The sequence below is a fragment of the Clupea harengus genome, chromosome 23 (assembly GCF_900700415.2).
Source record: "Clupea harengus chromosome 23, Ch_v2.0.2, whole genome shotgun sequence".
Taxonomy (NCBI): Eukaryota; Metazoa; Chordata; class Actinopteri; order Clupeiformes; family Clupeidae; genus Clupea; species Clupea harengus.
In genome coordinates, this window is record NC_045174.1 from 7,271,401 (window position 1) to 7,291,573 (window position 20,173).

Genomic DNA, 20,173 nt, shown 5'->3' on the forward strand with positions numbered 1-20,173 from the left:
TCGCAGATGGCACGGGGAGCCTCGGGAGAACTTGTCCTCCCTCGCTCTCACTCTCGCTCACACTTGCTCTCTTACTTTCTCGCTTACTCTCCCTCTCTCTCACTTTATCACTCTCTCTCTGTCTCTCCCCTGCTCTCTTCTCTCTTACTTTATCTCTATTTCTCACTCTCTCCCTCCTTTTCTCCCCTGTTCTCTCTCTTACTTAATCTCTCACTCTCTCTCATTTCTCTCTCACGCTGACCCTCTCTCACTTTCCCTCTATTTCTTTCCCCCTCTTTCTCTCTCTCTCGCAAGTGCTCTCTTAGTCCCACAATCACTGAAAGCACAGACGCTCAGATCCAGCTCAGGCGCGGGCCAGTGTCTGTGTCAGGACCCCGCACGCCAAACTGAGCAGGGCTACGGCTGAGAGGAGTCCTCCACACCACACACAACACACACACTCTCACACACCACACACGCACACACTCTCACACACACTCACACACTCTCTCTCACACACACAGCACATACAGACACACTCACTCTCTCTCTCTCCCCCTCTCACACACACACACACACACACACACACACACACACACACACACTCACTGTTTCCCTGGGGAGGCCGCACAAGAAATATGGACAGCTCCAGTGCCAGCAGTCATTTAGCTAATTAAATATTACTGGGGCCAATCGTTGCGGCGATGGCACACAAACAGCCAGAGAGAGAGAGAGAGAGAGAGAGAGAGAGAGAGAGAGAGAGAGGGGGAGAGAGAGAGGGGAGAGAGAGAGAGAGAGAGAGATAGAGGGGGGGAGAGAGAGAGAGAGAGAGAGGCACCCACCATGCGTTTGATCCTGTAACAGTGTGTCCCTGGAAGCTTCCGGAAAAAAAAGTCTGTTTTCTTTTTTTTGTGTATATATTCTACTTCTTGGGGATAGAAAGTGTATCTCTTATCTGAAGATGTTCAGTCAGACAGCATGAGTCAGACCATGTCTTGCTTTTATTTCTCATTTAAATACATTTTGTGGAGAGCATTTTTGATTTATGCTAATAGATGTGTATCATCTTAAGCCTGTGCTGACTCAAATTTGCTTGAATTTAAATGTCACACTGCGAACGTACGCAATACTGCAAATGCATTTCCTTTACTTACTGCCATATCATACTGCTTGGTCCTTTGGATTACTGTGGGCTACCACTGCAAATGTCAGATATGTTGAACATGATATAGGCATGAGAAATATGACATGGGCTACTGGTCTCTCACATCTTCTCACTGGAGACGGAGATTATGAGACAGGGGGTGTCATTTTTTTTATGCTTAAAACACAACACGAACAGTCAGTGCCACACGACCGCGTCGCTAATCTACATATGTAAGGGAGGTTGCCATGGTGAAAAAGTGGCAGTGGGGAGTGTTTTTTCATCTTCTATGCCTTCTGTGCTTCTGTCAGGCAGAAGACAGCCCTCACGCTTCGAAATCATGGTATAGCAGCGAGATGCTACTTCAAATGGGTAAATTCCAGCACTGCGGACAGATAATCGTTACTCATTATCGGGAGCACATGACACGTCCATACTGTGAAAAGCCCCAGACGCTCCATGGGCTCTATATGAAAGACGAGATGTTTGTTTTTTTTGGGGGGGGAATGCATTGTAAACATGACTGTGATGATGGTTTATATTTTTTGACAATCCTTTTAATAACAGCTCCTCCACATATTCCTGAACCATGCTGTGCTGCTGGATCTTGGAAGAGGGACCAGCACACGCTGTCTTACTGAGATAAATGCATGTTGAGCTTTGGTGAGCTTTCGACAGCATGGTGGATATAGAAGGAAAGAAAAGTTCTTCATGGGTATTTAAGACCCATGAATGTTTTGCTTAGAAAGCAGAACCGATGGTTGACTAAGAATGTTTTGTTATTACTCAGGGATTCAATTATTCAAGGGATGCTTTAGATGCAAAAACAAAAACTTTAAGGGTTCTTTTCTGAAGTCCAAGTGCTCTTGAGCCCAGCATTTTTTGAGAACTATATATATATATATATGTAGTTCTCAAAAAACTAGTTAGTAAAAACTAGAAAGAAAGATAGATAGATAGATAGATAGATAGATAGATAGATAGAGTGAGAGATAGATGGATAGAGTGAGTGTAGAAGTGGTAGTTACAGTGGCAGTGGGTAGTAGCCTACCTGGTGGTAGCCATTATAGTCCATGTTCCCAGGGAGCAGGAAGCCTGGAGCGAGGTAGTGCTCCCCCTCCATCATCTCTGGCTTGATGAACTCCTCCAGATACGTGCGGCACAGCCGTCGGTCCCAGTCGTCGGTGATGTGGCCCCCGTACATGATCTCCCCAAACAGATAGCGCAAGTCGTCGTACGGCACCTGGCACCGAGTCGAAATACATCAGACAGAATCTACACTCCATATGGTTTTATCCAGATGCAATGTGCTAACTGTCATTTTAGGGGCATCAAACAACTCTGCAGCACAGATATGAAATGATGTTGTCTTACAAACTAGTCAGCCAAATCTACTGCGAGGGGCAGAAGCTGAGCTCTTTGTCTTGATGACTTCTAAGGACTCCAGTGACAATAACAGCAAATGCAGTCTGTTGTGCATTAGCACATAAATGGCAGATGCACAGCGCTGAGTACTGAATTAATCAAAGCCTTAAGATATTTCACGGCAGAAAGAAAGACTTTAATGCACTCTTGAGATTCGCAACAATTATCACCATGATGACAGCATTAAGAGCCTCTCATACTACAACGCCTACTCAAACAAACACTCTACTGCTCTAAATGTATTGGATGTCTGTAAGTTATTATATAATATATTTCAGTATAATGTACTGTGATGGAGTGCAATGTAGTACAGTATAAGTGTATTTTGTATTACATAAACATAAATCAACATACTGATTAAACTCCAGATGCAGTGCTGAGCGTTTTAAATAAAGAAAGGCTTGTGTGGTATGCTTGTGTGGATACACATGATCAATGGCTTTCATTACGTGCACAAATGTATATGTGAGCCTCTGACCCCTCTTAACCCCTGTGGCTAATATTGAGACCTGCAGCGACTCGCGCAGCCTTCGGGGAAGTGATTAAACCGGTGTGTGCTGTGTGCGATCCAGTCCCAGCTGGGAGAGGGTTAATTCCTACAGCGTGACCCCTGGTAATGCCGCTCTCTGTGTGATAAAACCGCGAACACCCAGGAGGGGAATAGCACATACGCCACATGAGAAAGCCTCATATGGTGAGGAGGGAGGCCAATTTATAGCAGCACTTTACAGTGTTGATAGGAACAATGGGAACTAAAAGGCTTTTTATCTTTAATATAAAACCTTTCTGCAAGGAGAAATATATATATATATATATATATATATATACGGTCTAGGACCTTAGCGCCAGTGCTTTTTAAAAGTCTCTCTATATAACCGACAAAATATGATGATGCTGGAAGAGAGAGACAGAAAGTAAAAGGTGTTCATTTTTAATTATGTTTGCAGAGTAAAGAGAAAACACTCCATTTTAATGTCCCACCACAGGAAAAGGGCAAATGTATTAATCTGAAGCAGGTTTGGCACGTGGGTGTTTGAGGAGAGTGATGGCACAGAGCGCTACAGCTCTAGAGCACTCTCTCTCTCTCTCTCTCCCCATCTCTCTCACTCTCTCCATCTCTCTCTCTCTCACCATCTCTCTCTCTCACTCTCTCTCACCATCTCTCACTCTCTCATCTCTCTCTCACTCTCCATCTCTCTCTCTCTCTCTCTCACACTCTCTCTCACTCTCTCTCTCACTCTCTCTTTCACTCTCTCTCTCTGTCGCTCTTGGTTTCTCTATTTCTGCTGAACAGAAGCCCACATGCTCTTCACCTGCTTCCTTCATCCCCCCTGTATGGTAACCTGGCACAGAGGATGGAGAGCTTTTAAGGGGGAGGGAAACACACATTGTAATGAGAGACTTGTAATGAAATAACGGGGGAAGTTCAGAATTGAATTCCAATGCCGGAGCTGGGCTCTAGAAAGACAAATGATACAGTAAAATGAAGCTATGTGAAGCTATATTATCAAGAGACCATTTCTCTTCGAATCGGCGGTTGAGTAAAATGTGATGGTGCAGATCCCCGAACGCCATGTTTGATAGTTTAATAGCAGCGCTCGCTGTTGGGGAGCAGGTCGGACCCTCACCTTCGCGTTGGCCTCCAGGTAGTTGTAGAGCACGTTGATGGAGATGGTCAGGTCGCCCGTGTTGAAGGGGTAGCTGCGGTTCCAGCCCTGCGGCCCGAACTTGCGGCGCTCGGCCACCACGGCGTGGAAGTAGCACAGGGAGAAGAGAATGCCTTTGAACTCATTCTCGCGAGCGCACATCTCCAGCGTGTCCTGGGAAGGGCAGAGGAAGAGGAAGAGGAAGGAGGTTATGAACCAGGGAGGGCATGAGGGAGGGAGAAATTAAGTAAGGGCAAAAGAGCAGAAAGAGTAACATAACGGAGTGGTTTTTTTAACGTCTGCCAACGAGACAAGTGGCATTAGAGTGAGGGACGCGTTGAAAGAGAAAATACCCATCGGCATTTGCTTTTGTCATCTGCTCTCATTCACCAGCCTCCCAGTGGAGCGGCGCATTAGGATAGACAAAAGGCGTGACTAGATGGCGATAAAAATTCGGAGCGGGATATTCTCTTTTAATTGTCACCACTTGTCAGGGCTTTTCAACTTGCCATCGTCCCGAAGGCTCATTATCTCAAATGACTTAAAAAAAGACACACTCAGCGTACACACACACACACACACACACACACACACTTGCACATATACATACAGACACACACTGTCACAAATACATACACACACACACAAAACTCAACGGATGGGCAGTTAAAAGAAGCATTCCAATAACGCTGTGTAAATCGCGTACGTAAATTTCCGTCAACTTCATGGCTGCGTCTGAGAGAGACAGAGAGAAAGAGAGAAAGAGAGAGAGAGAAAGAGAGAAAGATAGAGAGAGAGAGAGAGAAAGAGAGAGAGACAGAGAGAAAGAGAGAAAGAGAGAGAGAGAGAGAGAGAGAGAGAGAGAGAGGGAGGGAGAGACAGCAGCAGGCCCTGTCTCCCCTGTGCTACCCAGAGGAGCTGACTTGTAAAGCCGTGGTGGAGAGGGCTGCAGTGTGTGTCGAGTTGCCGCAGACACAGGGCATTAATATTCCAAAGGCATCGCGGCGTTGAGCACAGCTAGGAGGAAAGTGTGCCTCGGAAGGAGCCCACCACCAGCCAGAGAGTCCAGGCCAGAGTGCCTATGGTGTTCTACAAGCAAAATGATGTGCCACTAGATAATAACTTTTCAGTGGGGTGATGGTATTTCGAATATGGACATTTGTAAATTTGATGGGTACAACTGAATGAGAATGTTTCTTTGAAGATGTTTAGTTTTTGAAAGCCCTTATTATAAAACACAGAAGCATACGAGATGAGATGCACATTCAAATAAACAGATTTTGTTTGATTTTGACATTTTCATGATTTGTGGGGCCTAAATGAATGGGTCAGAATTTTATAGTTTTTTTGGACACCAAAGTCAAATAGGCCCGTTCAGCATTTGGCTCCCCTTTGATGATCGACAGAGAACGGAAATCGATTTGGGTTGTTTGCCTCTTCCGCGTTAAAAAGGTCAACACAAAAACCGCTGTCATTTTCTGGATTATTGCGGCTTACTTGTGTGGGAGAGCAGTTTTTTTCTCCCTGTATCTCCCTTTTCCCCTCTCTCCCTCCCTCCCTCCCTCCCTCCCTCCCTCTCTATCTCTCTCTCTCTCTCTTTTCCTAGCTGGCCATTGATTTGCTTTCAAGGTGCACACGTGACTGGAATATCGTTGAGGTAGCCTACCTGAGGAAAGCCCTACTCCTTCAGCTCATGCTGCTGTTGTATTCCTACACAGTACTAATCGCCCAGATCACAATCAGAGCATCTGCGAAATGGCTCACGAGAGAAGGTGCTGCAATAATGGTACAGGTTAGGGGACTCGTCGATAAAGGCATGCAGAATTTTAAATGATCATTAGTTGGAGCGCAGAGTGCATTGTGCATTTAATTTTTTTTTGCACGATAAGCGAAATGGGCCGTATTGATAAGGTCTAATTCCGTTGGCCTCGCAGATAGGGTGTGTGAGGCCTGTGTCGTCTGAAGCGGAGCAACTGGAAGCTAAATGTGTGTGTGTCTGTGTGTGTGTGTGTGTGTGTGTGTGTGTGTGTGTGTTAGACGATCATCACACAGGGTGTGTGTGAAGCGTCTAGTGCAGTAGTGTAGAAGTGCTTGTAGTTAGTGCATGCTGCATGCTGCCCTCTGCTTGCAACTCTCTGCTTTCAGCTACCGCCGCTGGCTAGCTCCCTCATAAGGGGTGAAAAGAGGAGCCGAGAGCGTAAGTCTCCTCTGCCAGTACATAGCCTCTCCACCACCAAGACTCCTGCAGTGCCTCCTCGTGGCCACACATGGTAACTGGGTACCCCGCGGTCCCAGGCTAAACTGCAGGAGATCTCGGAGCAGCAGTGGGCCCTAGAGATGTGGTGTGCAGGCCCACCACAAGGTGGACACGCCCTGGCACCCATCAACCACCGCCCCAGCTATGGGCAAATAGCCCCACTGCCTTGTGGGTTAGCCTCTTGAGGCAGGGCTAAGGGAGCAGACCCCGACAGAAAAGCAATGCGCTGGCGGTGCGCAATAGGCGGGCCTAAACAGAGCCAGGACCCGGCAGCCTCCTGCAGCCAGGAAGGGGAACTGGTCGTCCTGGGCTCACCCATGCCACCAGATTTACCTCACCGTGGCGAAGATAGTGCTACTGGGGATAGCGCGCCTCCAACGGCACTCTAAATAATCTCTTTGCGCAGGTATCCACCTCTGACCACGGTGTATACTCTGGATCCACATCTGGTTGAAGACTGGCAGCGATGGGGCAACTGGCGACGGGAGCAGGTTTGAATAGACTGGGAGCTTCTAGTCAGAGCCCTGCACGTCAGCGGCACAGGGTATTGGTCGCTATCAGCTGGGACTGAGTGGCAGCTGATCTCGGCAGCACCCTGTGTGACTGAGCAGCCCCTATTTAGGGACCACACTGCTCACCTCAAATCTGAGGAGGGGCCTAGAAAAGGTGGCCTAAAAAATGCCCACTCAACTCACACCTGGACAGGATACCGCACCTGTCGGGTCATTCCACTTCTGCGGTCGAAACAGAAGAAAAAAACCCCCAAAACTGGCAACATGGAACGTAAGAACACTCCTGGACTCCTATGGCAGGACCGAAAGACCTCACAGAAGAACAGCACTGATTGCGGCTGAGCTGAGGCGTTACAACATCGACATCGCCGCACTTAGCGAGACCAGGCTCCTTGATGAAGGGTCGCTAATAGAGGAAGGGTCCGGTTACACCTTCTTCTGGAAAGGCTATCCCCTAGGTGGACAACATCTGCACGGTGTGGGACTCGCCATCAAGAACACACTGCTACCAAGACTCACTGAAACACCTGTGGGCATCAGTGAAAGACTGATGACCCTCCGTATCCCCCTGGCGAAGAACCGCTTTGCTACACTTCTTAGTGTGTATGCGCCAACACTGCCATCCGACACTGAGGTTAAAGACTCATTCTATCAGTCACTGGATGAGGCTCTCCACCGGATCCCCAAGACCGACAAGATCCTCCTCCTTGGGGACTTCAATGCTCGTGTGGGGCAGAGTGACAGGATATGGAAAGGAGTGCTTGGCAGGCATGGTATTGGTCAGGCCAACTCAAATGGCATGAGATTACTTACTCTCTGCTCTGAGCACAACCTGACCATAACCAACACCATCTTCCAGCAAAAGACCAAATACAAAACATCATGGATGCACCCACGCTCTAAACATTGGCACCTGATTGACTATGTCATCGTGAGACGTTGTGACATCAAAGACGTTCTCATGTGCCGGGCCATGAGAGGTGCAGAATGCTGGACAGACCACCGGATGATCATGGCCAAAGTCCACATGAGCGTACGCCCCCCCATACGGAAACATGGGGCCAGTGGGAGACGCTTAGACTGTGCCCGTCTGAAAGATACCAGCACAAGAAATGAGTTTCGATGCTCCCTGGCTGAAAAACTTGAAGAGCTTGAACTCATCTTGAGTGGAGGGAATGACACAGACCAGCAATGGACCACTATCAGCTCAGCCCTTCATGAAGCAGCAGCCCACTCAATCGGCTATAAGACCAAAAACCACCAGGACTGGTTTGACAATAACTCGGACACCATCCGTAACTCACTGAACGCCATGCACAAAGCACACCAGGCAACCCTGAAAAACCCCTCATCGAGCACCGCCAGGCAGCAATGGCAGAGGGCGAGGCGTGAAGTGCAAAAGACCCTACGGTCAATGCAAAACAAGTGGTGGACAGAGAAGGCACAGGAAATCCAGTCGTTCGCTGATAGAAATGATATGCATAACTTTTACAATGCAGTCAAATCTATCTACGGCCCAACAAACCACTGCATCACTCCCCTTAAAACCGCAGATGGGCTCAGAGTCCTAAAAGACCAGAGCAGTGTACTGGAGAGGTGGGCTGAACATTTTAATACCCTGCTTAATCAGGACTCTGAAGCAGACCACACCATCCTGGATCAACTGCCTGAACTTCCACCGATTGACATCCTTAACCAACCCCCGACCTTCCTGGAGGTTCTGTCAGCCGTCCGCTCTCTGAAGAACAACAAGTCCCCTGGCATGGACAATATCCCTGCGGAACTGCTTAAACAGGGTGGTTACCTCTGTACAAGAGCGCTACATCAACACATCACTAAAGTATGGGCTGATGAAAACATCCCACAGCAATGGAGGGATGCCAAAATTGTCACCATATATAAGAACAAAGGTGACAAGACCATCTGTGGCAACCACAGGGGTATATCCCTCCTTGCTGTTGCTGGTAAGGTCCTGGCCAAGGTGTTGCTGCAGAGGCTACTCAACAACATCACAGAGTCATTGCTCCCAGAATCACAGTGTGGCTTTAGAAAGAACAGGAGTACAGTCGACATGGTCTTCACAGCCCGGCAACTTCAGGAAAAGTGCAGGGAGCAACATCAAGACCTGTTTATGGCTTTTGTCGACCTCTCCAAAGCCTTCGACAGTTCCATGATGGTATGAATGCTAGGGTGACAATAGGAGGACAAGAGTCTGCCTCCTTCCCTGTGTGCACAGGGGTCAGGCAGGGGTGTGTACTAGCACCAGTGCTCTTTAACATCTTCCTCCTATGCGTCACCCAGCTTCTCCATAAGGAAATTGAGGACAACAGCGGGGTGACAGTGGTCTATAGGCTAGATGGCAACCTCTTTAACATCAGGAGGCTGCAAGCAACCACCAAGCTGCACAGAGTGAGGGTCCTTGAGCTGCAGTATGCAGATGACTGCGCTCTTGTGGCTCACACTCCACAAGACCTCCAGGCTGTCCTGGATGCAGCTGTAAAGGCTTACAGCAGGATGGGGCTGACCATCAACATCACCAAAACAGAGGTAGTCTGTCAGTGGAGCACCAACATCCCACCCACGCCACCCATCTTCAACATCACTGGTAAGAATCTGTCTGTAGTACCATCATTCAAATACCTGGGGAGTATCCTCTCTGAGGACAATAACATCAACAATGAGGTCCAGAACAGAATCAATCAAGCATCAGCTGCCTTTGGGAGACTCAGGCGCCGGGTCTTCCAAAACAAGAACTTATATCACTACACAAAAATCTCTGTGTATCAAGCAGTTTGCATCACCACCCTCCTCTACAGTTGTGAAGCATGGGTCACTTACAGCCGCCATGTGAAGTCCCTGGAGCATTTTCACATCCGCTGTCTCCAGCGAATGCTAGGAATCACTTGGCGTGACCGAGTGCCACACACCGAGATCCTCAGGAGAGCAGGCTGTAGGAGCATTGAGGCCACCATCACCCACTACCAGCTACGATGGCTGGGGCACGTTATAAGGATGCCCCTCAATCGGCTGCCTCACAAAGTGCTGTATGGCCAGCTCGCCCAAGGCCAACGCTCTGCTGGAGGGCAGAAGAAGCGCTATAAAGACCAGATCAAAACAGCGCTAAAGAAGTGCAAAATCAGGCCTGGGGACCTGGAGGGCTTGGCTGTTGACCGTAACACCTGGCGTCAGATGTGCCAAGACGGGACCAAAGCACTGGAGGAGGACAGGACAGCCAGGAGACAGGAAAGGCAAGAAAGAAGGCATACAAGAAAAACAACCAAGGTTGCCAGTACCACCACTACTACATTCGCATGTCCCACCTGCGACAAGACCTGTGGATCCAGGATAGGACTATACAGCCACCAGAAAACTCACTGTTGAGAGTCAGAAGTGGACGTCATCATCGGCCTCGATGGACAACTACAAGCAAAGCAAGTGTGTGTGTGTGTGTGTGTGTGTCTGTGTGTGTGTGTGTGTGTGCGTTTGTGTCTGTGTGTGTGTGTCTGTGTGTGTGTGTGTGTCTGTGTGTGTGTGTGTGTCTGTGTGTGTGTGTGTGTGTGTCTCTCTGTTTGTGTTTGTGTGTGTGTGTGTGGGTGTGTGTGTGTGGCCTGAGATGGCACAGTTAGCAATTTGGAGTTTACAAGGCAGAGTTTGCTGCCGAATAGGGTTTTAAACTATTTACAATACTATATACAAGTTTAAACAGAAACAGAGCTGCACAATATGAAGGATGTTAAGGGATTGCTGGTGAGCACCTCATATTTTTTCTTACATGTGTCTGCATCATGTCGATAATTGCGTTAAAAAAAAATCCACATCCAGGGAACTTGGAACTCGTTTTCTTTTTCACTGAAATATAGATGTATCAGAGGCCATTACATGTCTGACATGGGGCAGGTTCGTTTGAACTAGGGCTAAACTGTCAGACCTCGTGAAAATCCCACGCCAGCGGGGGGTGGAACCCAAGAGAACCGCTCGTCAGTCAGCCTGCACTCGCCCTGAAGCATCTCCCTCTGGCTACGCTCGGGCGCCGAGTTGGAGGAAATTACCACAAATCTACTGCCAATTCCGCTGGTTTAAATTTACGACATAGCTTTATAGCACATTCACATGACAACAGCATATTTATCGCGTAAGCGATAAATATAACATGTGAACATTTCAGATGCTTATATGCAGAGAGTGCTTGAGTTAAAGCCCCTGAAAAATAACTATTGCTTTCAACAAATGACGTCTGAGCGAAAGTCGTTGCATAAAGCATGAGTATAATGTAACGGGATGTCATACCGCCACACACACTCATACCTGGTTGAAGTTGTCGAGAGCTTTGTGCAGGTTGGCGTGCATGCCCATGGGCGGCTCGTTGGTGATCTTGATGGAGTTCTCCAGGATGCCCTGTGGGATGATGTGCCCGGCGGGGGTGGCGGGCGACTCGGCGCTGATGAAGACGCGGAGCTCTGGGTGGCTGCTCTCGCCGTGCTGCTCCAGCTTCTTCTCCAGGGTGCCCAGCCACTTGGCCACCAGATGGATGTTCTGGGCAAGATGGGAGATGGGGAAACTCACACAAAATGCCTGACAGTGTTGCGCACACAATATATACACTGTTGTACAGAATACAAAACAGAAGAGAACAACATGACATTTATGACATCAACTAATTAATGGCAACTATAATATCTGAGAGTGCTGCAAATCAAAAAATGAACTATGATATATAAACAGATCAGTATATCATAGAATTGAAAGGCATGAAAGGCATTAAGAAATGCAGTAGAGCGAAGGATTCAGAATGGTGATTAAAATATGACCTTGTACCAAGGAGTGACAGAAAGACAAATGGAAATTTAAGAGCCAAAGTGCTGCCGTACAACCCAAAATCAAACAGACAGTTGTAGAGAAGTTGCACAGTGCAGATTTCATTCAGCCTGTTTACTGGTGTTGCTATGGCCCAGGGATACCCAGGGCATGATTCTTAGTGTACACACTGGGTTGCTTCAGTTAAGAACGTCTGCCAAGTAAAAGGTCAAGCAATGTTCACTGGGATAAAGAAACTTGGTGCAGTCTTAAATGTACAACAGTGTGTATTTTCTGAACAACAGTATGCTGTGAAACGCAGTATTGTTGCAGTGCAGAAATTCAGTGTATTCCTTGCATCACTAAAAACCTTTAACATTTTGATTCATATATGATAAAGGTCAGAAAAGCAATGAAAAGTGACCATGTATAACATTTATAAAAGGTGCATTTAAACTGACAGTTGTGAAACACACTGAATTGATCTTTCATTTGGAAAAGAGAACATGCTAGCATCCGACAAATGGACATAAGGGCCTTCGCAGTTCTTTTGAGACGGATGGAATATGGAGTTTCAAGTGGAGTTTGAATTTGAAGTATATTTTCATTTGAATGTACCAGTAAAAGATCTAACAGTGACACCATTACAGTCTTAAGTCAGTGATGGAATGTCTGACAGGTGCATTTATAAAAAAACAATATTGAGTTTTATATCATTTTATCTCTAAATGATTGAAACTGTTATTGTAACGTTATTGTAATTGTACAGTGTGATGTTTTCAAATCAAAATGTTAAAAAGACTTTTGTACTGTTATTAACCAACCAAGACTGGGTGCGACATTCGTATGCTTCTCCCTTCAGAGCCGGATTAATAGACCTCGACCTGAGTGCATTTTAGACAATGTCATCGTTTTCAAGATCCGTGACCAATAAAATGCATCGTTATTCGCTGAAACGCAGGTGGGGAAGGCCAAATGCATTATGGGACATGTATTTTCTTTCTAGCCTCCTTGTCTCCATGCAAAAAAAGTTTTCTAAAGTTGCCCTTCAGACAGTGACAATGTCTGAAGACCTGAGTGAGGAGAGAGACATCGATGCAGAGTACAGCAGTCAATGCGAGGACGAGAACAACAATGAATTAGAAGATTACATTTCAGACCCAGACTATGATGTGACTTCTGACCCACTAGCCAAGGCTCAGTGGATGAGAGACGTCTCTGAAGAGAGGAGAAGCATGTGGAGGCTTTCAGTGAATTTGTCAGATTCCAAGATGATTCCAAGATGGAAAACAGGGAACCATCACCCACACCGCAAGAGCAAGTATCGCCGCAAGCCAGGGCTAAAGATTCCCGCCCGATGATGCAACACCATTCCAGGTGTCTAATGAGTCACCACTAATGAGCTGGGGTTGACACATGTGACAGAGACAGATTCATTTGCGGAACAAAGCAGGAGGGAACCTCCGTCCAGCAGTAAGTGGACACCTGTTACCAATGAAAAAAATGAAAGCGTTCATTGGGCTGTGTGTCACCAAGGGCATTCTTCAGCTGCCAGAGAGGAGAGACTATTGGTGACAAAAGAACTGGCTTTTTCAGACAACTTTCCCCAAATGTTATGCCATGTTAAGGGACAAATGTGCAATGCTCTTGAGGTAATAATAATAATAATAACAATAACAACAAAAACAACAACAAGTCATGACAAGTACAAATGTGTCATATATGCCGTCATCCAAAGCAACTGACGTATTTACCTGTGTGAATAACTATGCACATTTTTAGGCATCTCCGCCAACAAGATAACCAATCACATGACGCGAACTGCTCTGACTACCTCACTAATCAATTTCAGTCACTCTGTGACTCGCCTCAAACCAACAAAATGGGGTGTCAAGGTGTGGGTCATGGCTGAGATCTTCACTACCTACAGTACCAGTCAAAAGTTTGGACACACCTTTCATTTTTTTGAGAAGTGTTTTCTTTACTTTTATTATTTTCTACATTGTAGATTAATACTGAAGACATTTAAACCACGAAAGAACTCATATGGAATGATGTACTAAACAAAAAAAGTGTTATCTACCATGTAGAAAATAATAAAAGTAAAGAAAACACTTCTCAAAAAATGAGAAGGTGTGTCCAAACTTTTGACTGGTACTGTATGTCACTTCCAGGTCCTCACAGGGCTTGAGGGGACACAGGAGAAAGGTCCTTCTCACCATGTCACCGTGGATCTAGCTAGACTCTAGTATGGGTCTAATCTGTCCAGTTTCATGGACAACTTCTACTCAGGGGTGGAGCTTTTCCATGAAGTGAAGGGCCATAGACTGAAAGCCTTTGGCACTGTTCGTGCGAACAGAAAGGGACTCCCAAAAAAACAAACACTGAGCAAGCGAGCTTCGTTGGGCAAACATGAATTCAAAAGTGGCTCAAAAGGACGACCTCGCTTTCTGTCTTTGGCAGGACACCAAGGCTGTCATAGTACTGACTAATTACGATGATCTCACTGAGAAAGGGTCAGTGAAGAGAGGGAAGCAAGAGTGCAACCAATCTGGAGGTAGTACTGCAAGCTTGCCTTTCCGACCACCAAAAACACACGAATGGTGTGGATGTGCTGGATCAGATGGTTGGTATCAGTACCAGCATCGCTCAAAGAAATGGTGGAGGATGCTCTTCTTTCTATTAGCTGTCGGATGCTAAGATGCATAAATTGCTGCAAGGTGTGCTGGGAGAAAGAAATTCACAGGCAAGTACAAGAGTGGCTAGAAAAAGACTGGCTGGTGGACCTGGCTCGGTTACCCTAGTGAGAGCAAGGAGTGCTCCTCAACTAACACTTTATTTCAGTGCCACTTTGTTATTTACACTGCCTTGTAGAGGCACTTTTCTCACAGTTTTTTTTTTTAGTTCTCTCCACGGCATGAGGCGCATTAGGCCACAACTTTCTTTTTGAATTCTGAATGATTGCAGTTTCGGTAATCATTTTTTGTTTTCTGGGAACAGGTCCTGTAGCCCAACCCCCAACCTGGAGGACCAGTTGGTTTTTCTGACGGGGTTCCCTTCCCTTAGACAATTGCTGTGTCATGCACGCTCACAAGCTCCATCTGACCTGGTGCAGTTTAACGCCATGCCCAGCACTCTTTTCTTACAGTGCCACAAATGTATTTGTGGTTGTTGTTTTTTTGTTTGTTTTATTGATTATTTAAATGGTAATGAATAATAGGGCAAATGCAATACTTTCCAATTTAAGTCAAAAGTTTAAACTATTAAATAGATTTTATTTCATGTCTGTATCTGCTGCAGAGGCTGAGAAATAAATGTTTTTCGAACGTTCTGTCCGTTTTTTCAGAAAGCCCTTAACGTTTTTTGAGTTGTCCTCCAAACAATGCCTAATATTTTAGAGCCTAAAGCAGGTTGTTTATTTGTAGTATTGTTGCTCATCCTTCATTGTTTTGCCTCTGTCCTTTAGTTGCTGCTGTTTGGATGGAAATAATCATTGCAAATCAAACTGTTCTGCTACCTCTCCTCTAGCCATGAGGCCCGAAAAAAAAAAAAAAAAAAAAACTATTTGTGGGAAAGTAAAAAAAAAATGTAAACATTTTCCAAACGTTGCAAATGAGTGCACTGTCACTAAGTGGAAATTAATTTCTTATAAAGTCCCCTCACTCCCAGCGATGTTAGATTGCTCTGCTGCATTCTGGGTCCTGACGGCAGTGTGTGTGTGTGTGTGTGTGTGTGTGTGTGTGTATGTCTGTTAGGGGGGGGGTGCTACCATGACTGGTTGTTTCCTGTCACTGTTAACACCGTGTTCCGCGCGGCTCTGATTGCGATCCAAGCATAAAACAGGACGCCAGAGGCAGAAACAGAGGCTCCTCCGCTTCACGCTTCCCCCTCATCAGGTGTCTGACCCACTGGGAGCTTCACAGCTAGTGGCTGGCACACTGTGAACAAGACTGAACTTTGGCTGCTATGTAAATGGTTTGTAAATAGATTGTTTTAACGTTATATAATTAACATAGGTTGCTAATCTCTCTTGACATACAGTGCTTTCTGTTTCCCCATTTTACCGTGTTTTTTTTTTTTTACGCCTTTTTCGATTATCTTTAATAAGCGTCTGAAGTAGACCAACTGTCAGGAAGTCTTCTCATTTCCTCTGGTAATGGCCACAGCCTGCCATTTCTGCCTTCCCACTGTCCCTCTGAATATTTGAACAGTTCAGCTGGTTGGAGTCCCTTTCTACACTGGGAGCCAGACAATCAAGATAGTTTAGGGCCACCTGATTCCCAGGGCGGTGGATTTTTCTACTTCAATCTCGCCCATTGATTCCCTTCGCTCTCCTCAGCCTCCCAGCCTCTCTGAGTTTCTGCATGTCTGTGGGCCCTGGGCCGAGCGCACGTCACAATATAATTAACCTTCACTGGAGAGGAACTTTCCATTGACCCGCCTGCTCCTCGCCGGCAAAGCCTGCATTCATAAGTGGGAAAGGCTGAGGCATCTTGAGAGACGGATGGAGAAGAAAAGCATCTTGGGTGGGCTGGGCCAGCATGGCCCCAAGATAAGAGAGACAAGAGGCACCGGGGTTGTGTGTGTGTGTGTGTGTGTGTATACGTGTGAGTCTGAGTGTGTGTGTGTATGAGAGAGAGAGAGAGAGAGAGAGAGAGAGAGAGAGAGAGAGAGAGAGAGAGTGAGTGTGTGTGTGTGTGTGTGTGTGTGTGTGCGTGTGTGCACTGTGTGTGCGCTCTGGTGTCTTTTGAAGAAGATCGATCCAAAGTCTTATGCAAAGGTAATTATCTTTGTGTTGGCCATTCCCCGTGGCCTTAGTTGCACTTTTCTGCAAGTTGGGTGATTTGAAAGCAAGAATGTTATTTGTACCCTCAGCTGCCATTCATATATCTATCAATAAAACCCATTAGAATTCAGTAAAGGTGCCTGTTTAAAATGCAAGAGACACAGCCCTTGCTGGGAAAGTGAGCCGAACAAAGTGATATGTGTACTACACTCTGGGTACATCTCTCCCTGGTCAGGTAATAACTTTAACACACAGTGACAAGTGATTTGTTAACCTATTCAATCACACTGCGAAATCTACTGAGAATGGGGGAAAAAAGACCAGGCTTGTCTACATTAACTAATCCCTTCGTTAATTTTTCCCATTGCTCCATTTGGTGGCCATGTACAGTTTGCGTTTCTACAAATTACACTTTAAAATCAAATGTGTGAGACAGAAGAAAGAGGTAATGTATGTAATGGCTTGTGGTGGTTGGGGTGGCCCTCGGCTGTGACACTTGGATTGAGAGTAAGAGGCCTAATAGACTCATTAGCTAAGTCTATCTCTGGAGTGTGTGTGTGTGTGTGTGTGTGTGTGTGTCTGTGTATGAGTTAGTGTGTTCAAGTGTATATGTGTGTGTGTGTGCACAAGTGAGTGCGTTCAAGTGTAGATGTGTGTGTGTGTGTGTGTGTGTGTGTGTCTTTGAGTGTGTGTGTGTGTGTGTGTGTGGCCCATGGAGCTCGAGGACACATTCCTCTCCACGGCTCCCAGCAGGGGGTCCCCATGGGTCATTAATCACCCGGCAGACACAAACGACGTCTGCAGCAGTCCCAGACTGATGGATTCTCAACAATGCCCCCCACCACCACCACTACCACCACCCCCACCACCACCAGTGCGGATTCTACTTGACACCATTCAGCCCCACAAACAACTCCCCACTCCCTCCCAGCCACCCCACCGCCTCCCCCAACTTAATTAAGGTACAAAACAAGCAGCCACTTAACCGCACAGCTGCTCTTAGGCCAGTTGAATGTGTAGATACACCCACAGAGGAAAAAAAAGCTGCTGGCTAGAATAACCGTGAAGCTTCCTTTTTGTGTTTGTCCTTGGAGGAGAACACTTGAGGCTTCCAAGAGAACCCTTAAAAGTTACTATCAAAATGCCGCTTGAAACCCTTGTTTGCTACCTAGGACCCCTCACTTGAAGAACCCTTATCGTAAAGTGTGCAGGTCCTCAACTCTGCGCACTCTCTCGCAGGCAGCTCTCAATGCAGTTTTTCAAATTCAACTTCATTTTAATGATTTGGAGAGTGGCATGAATGATCACCACTGTCTCAAGGTGTCTTTCAGAACCCAAGGCATGAACTCTCTAGAGCACACACACAGAGGTGAACTCCCATTTTAATGGAAGGGTCCTTGATTCTGGCCAAAGGTTGTTGATACTTGAGCTCAACAGCCAATCAACTCACACCCCTCCCTACCATGCTCCTGAAGCTATGTGTAAAGTGGCTGGAATAACTTGCCAATACTTTGCATGAGTTCGGCTCTTATGGAGCACGAAGAAGAACTGGACCTCAAGCACAGTGTGTTTTGTGGTCCGAACCACTTTGTGTGTTACTTATTTACAGAGCCAGGAATGGCAAGAGGAATGTGAGGAGAATTTAGCGGAGTTTGGACGAAAAGTATAATGATTACAATCAACGATTACAACTTTAACTGGAGGACACATTGAGGTGGAACCAAGCTTTCCAGCCCAGAGGGGAGCGGGTGTTTACCTGTAAGATGACCCAGTGTCCCTCACGGGCAGCAAGGTCTAGAGACTGCTCAGCGACCACTTCCTGTCCCTGGCCTAACGACACGTTGTGGAAGTTCTTGTTGTCGAAGGTATAGCCAAGTTTACGACCTGCAAGGAAGAGGCAGAGAGGGAGAGGGAGAAGAGGCGATTAGAGAGGGACTGAAAGTAAAAAGGGGAAAAGAAAGAGTGTGTGTGTGTGAGAGTGTGAGGAAAAGAAAGAGACAAGGAAGGAGGGAGGGAGCGAGAGATAGAGGCAGAGGGGAAAAGCATTCAGGAGCACTTTTTTAAGAGGGTGGGGGTGGTGTGTAGTCGAGCGAGGTATGCAACCTTTGAGGTTAACTCCTAATTTTCACTGTGACGCCACTAACGGAGAAATTATATTTAAAGAGCAGCTCCAGCTAATTGATCATTGAGCTCTGGCTGTGATCTGATTAGTCCCGCCCACGGGGCACGCATAATCAATCTCCACACACTCCCCCAGGAGTTTTAGCTAGCTTCCAGGCCAAATACATCACGGTGGACAAAGACAACATTTATATAACATTTTAACATTTCAAATAATAATAATAAAAATAATAAAAATAAAAGTTAAACTAATGTTTGAATAGACCATTTTCTCATTCTCATAGATTTAAGTGTCTAGACCCACACAATCATTGATTCACAAATCATTGTAATTTTCTTTAAAGCATCTCTATCGTAGTTTACAACTCGAATGAAAATGTTTACCCTACTATTTTTTTTACTCTACGCATCCTTCACAGATTCCCTCTGGTTTATGTGAGTAATCAATCATGACCTTTCAGCTATGTTGACTGTGTGGAGTTGAAAGCCTTTGAGACCCAGGCACACGTGCATGTAATAACCACAATCCAATACTGCAAGTTAATGAACAGTATAGTGCTAATTGATGTCTCTAAGAGATACATAGTCTTGGCCTGGCAGCAGTGCTCCATTCTGTAAACTGAAAACAAACAAACAAAACAAACAAAACAAAAAAAACGGCCTCGTGCATGTCTGTTGCCCCTGGGGAAAGCGATTACCATGTTTCTCCACGTCTTTAAGCGGGTCCACGCCAGGAGAGAGGATGAAGAACATGGGAGTGGCTGCCCCAGATTCTTCAAAGGAGATGGCGAAGTCCAAGGATCGGCCCATCACATACTTACTGCCCAGCTTCTCCTCCACAAAGTCCCTGTGGGGGAGAGGGATTGGGGGTTGGTGGGGGAGGGGGGGTGGGGGAGGGGGAAAAGGCACCGTCATCACCTTGTTTGCACCTCTGTGCAGGTAACGTATGATCTACAAATCGACCCTTGACTGTGTAATCAGCAATTTTTGGCACCGTCGTTGCAGAAAAACAAAACAAATGAACGATGAAAAATGAACTGGGAAAATGTTATGCAAATGAGGTAGTAAACAAGCTTGTTGTCCAGATGAAAAAGCGGCACTCAAAGGAACATGTACATCAAACAAAATAGAGAAAATACAGTTGCACAAGCAATGTGCAAGCAGTATGACATTACCTATGACCAGTTATACTCACAGAAAATGTAAGACCTGATCTATGACACTGGGTTTGATTTAGAAACTTATGTAATGATAACAAGAACATGCAGTACATTTGGTGCCAGTACATTCAAGTGCTCTGCTTATATAGTCTGACTTCCTGGTTAGCGTGGTCGCTAAGTTAATTAACTCATTCACATCTACATAGTTGAACCTGGCAGAACTCAGTAGATGATGCACACCCACATTTTGTGACTAGTAAAGTGGTCTATTATATTAACAACAAACAACAGAAAAGTACAACATACAGGAAATGGAAACTAGTAGGTCCACAGAGCTTGAACACGCAGA

The 20,173-nt window shown here is 46.1% G+C and overlaps 1 protein-coding gene across 1 annotated transcript in view; it reads right to left on the reverse strand.

The window, feature by feature from the left end:
- Nucleotides 1-20,173, reverse strand: part of LOC105888876 (dynein axonemal heavy chain 9) — a 102,093-nt gene that overhangs the window by 7,790 nt on the left and 74,130 nt on the right. Inside the window, exons 61-65 of the mRNA XM_012814636.2 lie at nt 19,363-19,511; nt 18,300-18,427; nt 11,269-11,496; nt 4,177-4,368; nt 2,175-2,366 (exon numbers count right to left, since the gene is read on the reverse strand). Coding sequence (XP_012670090.2) covers nt 2,175-2,366; nt 4,177-4,368; nt 11,269-11,496; nt 18,300-18,427; nt 19,363-19,511 — 889 coding nt within the window. The remainder of the gene's footprint in view (nt 1-2,174; nt 2,367-4,176; nt 4,369-11,268; nt 11,497-18,299; nt 18,428-19,362; nt 19,512-20,173) is intronic.